We start from the raw sequence: 7500 nt of genomic DNA on the forward strand, positions 1-7500 counted from the left end.
CCCTCTCCAGGTCTTGGCAGAGCTTGAAGGTGAGAGTGTCTCGTCCTGGTTTGTAGGTGGACAGAAGAAGAGTTGCTTGAAGAACCAGCAGGTGCTATGGACATCACTCTTCAGATTTTGGGGCAGGCGAAGGCCCCGTTTCATAGTAGCAAGGCTCCCCCCCCCCAAGGCAAAGGAAGAGCATTAGATCAGAACCTTGGGGATGGTGCGCAAAGCCGTGCCTGCAAAATAAAACAGAGAGAGAGAGAGAGAGAGAGAGAAAGGGAGAGAAAGAGAAATTACATTAGGATTCCATTCAGTTACGTATGTCAGCTTACAAAACCTTAAGCAATGTGTGGTTTGCTATCTTCGCTCAAGACCACACCACTTGAGCCATGCATGAGGGTTCAGGAGAGCACTAATTGCAGGAATCTTTTACTCACCCACTCATGTCTCTTCTCTGATACTAATTCAAAAGTTGCTATACCCTCTACTGACAAGATCCACTCCCTAACCATTAGGCCACTGCTGCTCAAGACACTGTCTGGACACATTGCGGTTTTCGCAGCACTATCCATTCCTATCTTAGTAACAGAGCACACTATAGCCCTCTCAGTAAGTTTAGACATTATACCCCTCTTGAGACCATGATAGAGTACCTGACACCACATTGCCAATATGAAGCGTCCCTACACATTTCTGTGCTCGATTTTTCAAGTGCTCCATCTCCTCCTATTTGGAAAGTCTTTACGTGACCTAAAAAAGAACAGCCATTAAACCTGTGCGTTCCAATGCACAGCACAATACATCCCTTTCCTTCCGTGACGCTGATTGAGGGGGACAATTATGTTATTGTACAGCAGGAGACTGTGTGCAGTATGTTTTGTTCAGTGCATGAGGATTGAGGAAGCATCGCCGTGGTTCGCCTCTGCGCAATAGTAATGCCTCTTTTGTTATCTCTTTTTTTTGTCGTCATTTCTTAAGTCAATTCTTCAGAGCGATTTCGGTACAGTTGTGGGTTCTTGGGCAGCTTTGTTACATTTACAAGAGAGGGCTCCGCTGGATAAGCATCGGTCTTTCTCTTGTCTCTCCTCTCCATCCACCTGGGCATATTTGTCTGCTTGTGTAATGCTGATGGGCATGGTACTGCAGGCTGATGGATATCTGGCCTGCTTGTCTTCTTTTCTTGTGCCGCTTTGCGCTCACTACCGTGTCTTTGTTTATTGTCTGCAGGTTTATTTTTTCTCTCTGTGTGTGTGTGTGTGTGTGTGTGTGTGTGTGTGTGTGTGTGTGTGTGTGTGTGTGTGTGTGTGTGTGTGTGTGTGTGTGTGTGTGTTTTGCTGAATGCAGGTTTGCCCTTCTGTTCACCTTCCTGGGTAAACAAGAAGCTTATCCAAGCTCTCTTTTGAAACACAGCTACCCGCTTCAGCAAAATAGATAAAACAAACAAACAAACAAACAAACAAATGCATAAAATATAGGCTAAATAAATAAATAAATGAGCCAAAAAAACCACTGACACAGCTATTCGGTACCAATGCTCTTCAGACTCTCTTTCGGTAGAGGGAAATAGATTAAGGTGCCTTGTCCCCATTGACTATACTTCGAGAGAAAAATAGAGTAAAAATAGAAGAGGCTTCTCTGCGGGACTAAGTCCGTGCTCGAGATTCCATCTGTTGAGACCAGGCAGGCAAGGCAAGGCAAGGCTTTCTTGTCCTACAGTCTTCTGCATGGCCACTGCTGACAGCCTTGGTCAGGCCTGGGACCGTCATCTGAAAGGTCAGTCTACCCAATACTGTGCTGGGGAGCCAACTGGGCCTGTGTCGACTGATCCTTTTGTTCCCCTGGCCGATTCCCTGATCTTTGGTGGTAGTGGTGGAGTCATCTCCAAGCCGGCCTCCCCTTTCAGCTGGGGGCCGTATAGGCATTTGCCTAGTTTGCCTGGCTGGTTGTGACAGGCCTGGAGTCGTCCCAAAGCCGGAGGGCATTCTTGGACACTGTTCTCTTTCCTCAGACTTCTCTTAATGCGCTTTGGCATACCGATGTGTGTTGGGGAGGGAGGGAGAGTGTGTGTTTAAATTTGATTGTAATTCTTCTCAGCTCTCTCTCCCTCAGCATGTCTGCCGCACGTCAGAGCCTCTGGAGTCCTGTCTTATATACGAGCAGAGCGCGAGGGGAGTAATTGGCAGTGACAGTCTGTGTGTGTATATATCATGGCTGTGTTTGTGTGTGTGTGTGTGTGTGTGTGTGTGGGTGTCTTAATTCATATGTGTCTTTATGTCTGTGTCTATATTATTTGTGTCTTCATGCCTGTCTTTATTTGTTTCTTTGTCTCTATCTATTGGCATGTGTGTATCTATTAGCAACAAAAAAGGCGGGGTGAGGATTCAGAAATGGGTCTTGTTTGAATTTAGTTCAAGGGTATTGTCTACTGCCTCACATCCAGTATTAATTAGATGCTGAGTGTCTGTTGAATGACTTATTCCATAGTTCAGCGCTGAAGGAATCGTGTCTTTTTCAAATTACTTCCTCCGAGCCCAGCCCTCCATTGATTTTGCATTGGGCTTCCCTCTTGGGCTGGAACAATGCGTCTGCCCCAGCTGTTCCCAAAAGCCTTGTTTCCCTTCTGACAGAGGGAATGTAATGGGGGCATGGATGGGCCAGGAGGGAGGGGGAACGGAGACAGAGAGAGAAAGAGGGAGAAAGAGAGAGAGAGAAAGAGGGAGAAAGAGAGAGAAACAGAAAACAGAGAGAGAAAGGCAGAAAGCAAGTACCAAAAAGAGCGAGATAAAGAGAGAGGTTGATAGAGGAAGGGACAGAAATATAAAGCGAAAGAGAGAGAGAGAGAGAGAGAGAGAGAGAGAGAGAGAGAGAGAGAGAGAGAGAAGAGAAAGAGAGAGAGAGAGCCAGAGCGAGAGAACCAGAAATGAGGCTCCTTTTATGTTGGCACTCTTGATGTGGCCCAGTCAGTCGGTTCATGTAAAGAGTTAATTCCGCCCGTCATCTCCGCCACCTCCATTGGGGCCTTTTTTCTTGATGAAGTGTAAAGCCTGAAGCTCCAGCACACCAGAGCGTTCATTCACAAGCCTGCACAGCACAGTGTATGAAGTACACTAGCCAGACCGATTTTAATGCCGCAGTGCTCCAGACAAGTTTGTTTTGAGTTTGAGTAGTTTATCCAGCAGGGAATACCAAAGAGGGGGAGAAAGAGTACAGTAAGCTGATCTACATAAGCACACATTGTGATTTTACAAGTTCCAGGGAGACCACACTTAATTACCAATGTCATTTCATATTTCCCTTGTTCTAGGGGGACCAACGCGAAGAAAAGACTTCTCCTCACTTCATTGACAATGAAATCGAAACTGTAAAAATGCACGACTTCAAATGAGCCGTACGTCTGAAACCAATGCAATATGTGTTTGACTGAGCATACGTCCCAACAACATACATACGACGTGTGCATATTTTTTTGTAATTCCCTGGCTGGCATCCACTTTAGTACTTTTCAACCAATTTGGCAGAAACCCTTGACTTGATTAACCTAGCGGTCAGGTCAAGTGCACCGGTATGCTCTTGGGTTTGGTTGTATGGCAGGCGATTCGGGTGAAAAGTTTTGAATGCGCTGAACTCTGAACCCCCATACGAGGGGGCTCGAGTCGAGAACAGGGCGCCGCATGAAAGGCGTTGTTTTTTAGCGTGGCCCCCGTCTCGCTTGAAGGGCTCTTCACCGAGCGAGAGAGTGAGCGAAGGGGGGGCCCGCCTGCATTGTGAGTCGCTGAGCCGTTTCCCTTTTAATAGAGCTACACAACTTCCTGTGGCTCGGCCCCTTTGTTGCCCGACGGCCTCCTCTGTGGCGGCCCCAAAAACAAGCATTGACTGCCCGGCACATCCACAGAATGCCTCCCTCAATTTTCTCTCCCTCTCTTTCTCTGTCTCTCTATCACTCTCTCTCTGTATCCCTTTTTCCATACCTCCATGTGTCCCTCTTTCTTTTTTTTGTTGACACTGACTGCCCAGCCCGTCTACAGAAGGCCTCCCTCAACTTACCCACCCTACTTTCTAACTCTCCTTTCCAGCCCTTCTCTCTCTCTCTCTCTCTCTCTCTCTCTCTCTCTCTCTCTCTCTCTCTCTCTCTCTGTTTTTGTTGACAGGGTCAGCTATTGAGGGTTTTGAAGTTTTTCTGATGTGACCGTGCCTTCCCCTTGCCCTCTCTCTCTTTTGTGTGCACCTCTCGGAGCACTGACATCGTCCTGGTTTTCCCTCCACCAAACCGACAGGCGTGAGAATCGAGGAATTACTCCCAGACAACATAAAAGTACTCGCACAATGACAGCCGACAACAACAACAACGAGAAAAAAAACCCAGTTTCAAATGGGAATATCTCAGAAAGCACAATTTACCGTAGATTGTAAAAAGAAGACAAAAAATCTTCCAGGAGATGAAAGGGTGTGAGTATCTCACTTTTTTATGGCAGACTTTTAAAAGCCATAAAGCACGTCTTGATAAAGGAGCTGCTGTCCAATGGGGCCACGGCTGACTCTGTTGTACACTTTAATTTACTGCACAGACTCTGGTGCATTGGCATTGGGGTGATTGGCACCTCCTGTGGGGGTCATTGTACCCCACTGAGCTGTCTTCTCTTGCCCCCAGGGGGGTAGGGGGTTCTTGTGAGAAAGAAGTGAATGGGTCCCAGCATTGGTCAATAGTTTCAGTTTTTTTGTTTATCCTTTAAAAAAAATAGAGCTCCTTTTTAGACGGGTCCCTGCCAAACACTGGTTCACACAGTGCCGGTTCTTCAGAGCAATGCCGCAGCAGTTGCATCTCAAAGAACCAACAAGGCAATATTTCCTCAAAGAACGATCTTGGCACTGATTATGACACAGCATGGCTTTGAGGAACCACTTGTAAATTGAAGCAACACAAAGTAACGATCCAACACACAGGCAAACACAGAGATTTCTGTACGTGGAACCATATGTGTAATCAAGCAGACATTTTCTTGATATGGAGAGAGCTGTATTTGGACCGGCTCCTGTGCTTACTCCCTCATGGACTATCCGGTACCAGACTCCAGCTGTCCAACACGCTGTGCCGGTGAATGCAAGCAGGCACAGGTAACTGATATCTGTTTTGGACGCTGGACATGCTTCTGGCTTTTTGAGAATCATTTGTGTATGTTCCCTTCCACATAGCAATAGCACCTTTCAGGAGTGGCGATGATACGGGGTGGAATTCTTCTCCGGCAATTTCCATCGTGACTTATGCAGACGCAAGGTGAAAATGTGATACTCTTAGCCTGCTACGGAGATGAAAGACGCTTCACAAAAGAGCTTATTTTCCTACCCAACAAGTCAAATATGCTTCTCAGACACAAAAAATAAACCAAAAGGCCTAAGGACGTGGAAATCGACTCCAGCGAATGTTATCCCTAGCAAAAGGTTTTAATTGGCTTTAATCGTAATAAAAGAAACATTGACACAAGAGGGGCACTGAAACAGGCAGGTAAATGTTGTTTACCATGGAATCTTAATCTTCTATTGCTATATATCACGTTTCACTTCATCACAAACAATGGTTGGACGTGAAAGGAGGTTTGGGACTCTACTCTATGGGGCGAAGTCCTGTAATCCCATAAACACAAGTTGTTTGTCTGCGCCAACGATAATCTCCGGAAGTGAGGAAGAATGGAAAAGGACGTATGTAAAAGAAGTGGTTGTGTATACTCTCCTCTCCTATTTCACCGGTCCGTTTGGCCGCATTTCAATGAAGCTCAAACCTAATCTGCTTTTTTCCTGGCTTCTTCTTTTCTTTTAGTCACATACATAGGGCCTACCGTATGTTTTTAAAGCCTATGCACACTGCTCATTATCAGCCAGTGTGTCCTAACCTCTAAACGAGGTTTAAAAAAAGGTGAAAAAAAGAGGTTGCATGGACTTTTCATGTAATTTCTTTACTCACTTCTCTCTAAGTTGTTTGATGATGTTGATGTTAGTTTGGTGTGTGTTCATGGTCTTGAATGGCACTCTCTATCCCACTATACTGACACGGTCTGGACTTCGCTCTTGAGCCATTGCTCTGGAATGGACAGTAATGGATGGACAATGGTGAAACCAATGGTGTACAATACGGTAGTGTGTTATTTATTCTGCACTCACTTTGCTCTACAAGGACCAATAATGCCCTTCGTGCTTTGGGATTCTTTCTCAAGTCACCTTGTTCTACAATGACATGGGCCCCTTTCTGGTCTCATATTGCTCTACAATGGCCTATATTGGGCTAGTATAGGTCTACATTATAGGCCTTACCTTTGGCCTACTTACTACATCTTTCTGAACTCACCTGGCCCTACATGGCCAATAATTAACGATACACAGGCTTGTGTACAAATGGGGCTATTAGTATTCAATGGTATTCTTTTCTCAACTCACCTTGCTTTAGAATAGCATGGGCCCCTTGAGAGAGAGAGAGAGGCGGGGGCCTCTTGTGAATGTTGGTGTTTTGGTTCTCATTTTAGAACCTGGACTCACCCTTGCTCTATACAGGGAGCGCATGGGCCCCTTGTGTATGTTAGTGTTTTGGTGTTTACTCTCGAATATAGACTCACCTTGCTGCAGAAGGGCATGTGCCCCTTGTGAGAGACACTGTGGCACCTTGGGTATGTTAGTGTTTTAGGGACACTGGGGCCCCTTGGGTACTGTATGTTAGTGTTTTGGTTTTCTTTCTTGAACCTGGACTCACCTTGCTCTAGAAGGGCATGGGCCCCTTGTGAGAGAGACGGGGCCGCAGGGGCCTTGGGCGTCTCCTCTTCAAGCCGGGTCTTTGGCTCCTCCCCCCTCTGGCTGGGTTCTGCTGAACTGCTGGGTTCTGTTGTTGTGCTGCCGTGCCCGCCTCCTCCACACCCTTACTGTGCTCCGTGGAGGCCATTGGACCTGCGGAAGGACAGACAGAGAGAGAGAGAGAAGGGGAGAGATGTAATTCAATGTAAATTAAATGTAATTGCCATTATACTTCGACGTTTTAGTGCATATGCACTGCAAGGCTTTGCCAACACTGTGCTCAAACAGCCATGCTAATGAAGCACCCTTTCAATAGAATTGAAATGAAGTGAGAGAGAGAGAGAGAGAGAGAGAGAGAGAGAGAGAGAGAGAGAGAGAGAGAGAGAGAGAGAGAGAGAGAGAGAGAGAGAGAGAGAGAGAGATATTGGCTTTTAAGAATGAGTAAACAGTAAACACAGCCGAGACTGATCACAGAGTGATATTTATAGTCGATGTATATGCTGACGGTATATTTACACATGCACATGTTGACATCGCTATTTGGAAATAAAACACCAAAGGCACACTCCCTACACGCTATACACGTTTGACCTCTACTTGAATAAACTTCCCTATACATAGTAAATCCATACAGTATACACTCTCTATAGTTCTTGTCTTTGAAGATTCGAATGTAGATAAATAAATGGTTAAAACCAGCTGTGCCCTAACTTCCCCTCTTCATTCGTCCTTCACTTCCTG

General features: G+C 46.0%; 1 protein-coding gene across 1 annotated transcript in view; it reads right to left on the minus strand.

Annotated features, from left to right (window-relative positions):
• Positions 1-19: 19 nt before the first annotated feature.
• The window catches only part of apln (apelin), a 39992-nt gene continuing 32511 nt past the window's right edge, over positions 20-7500 (minus strand). The window contains exons 2-3 of the mRNA XM_063189728.1: positions 6722-6912; positions 20-221 (exon numbers count right to left, since the gene is read on the minus strand). Of these exons, the coding sequence (XP_063045798.1) occupies positions 6728-6912 (185 nt within the window). The 3' untranslated portion in view covers positions 20-221; positions 6722-6727. The remainder of the gene's footprint in view (positions 222-6721; positions 6913-7500) is intronic.

This window comes from Engraulis encrasicolus, chromosome 23, assembly GCF_034702125.1.
Source record: "Engraulis encrasicolus isolate BLACKSEA-1 chromosome 23, IST_EnEncr_1.0, whole genome shotgun sequence".
NCBI lineage: Eukaryota > Metazoa > Chordata > Actinopteri > Clupeiformes > Engraulidae > Engraulis > Engraulis encrasicolus.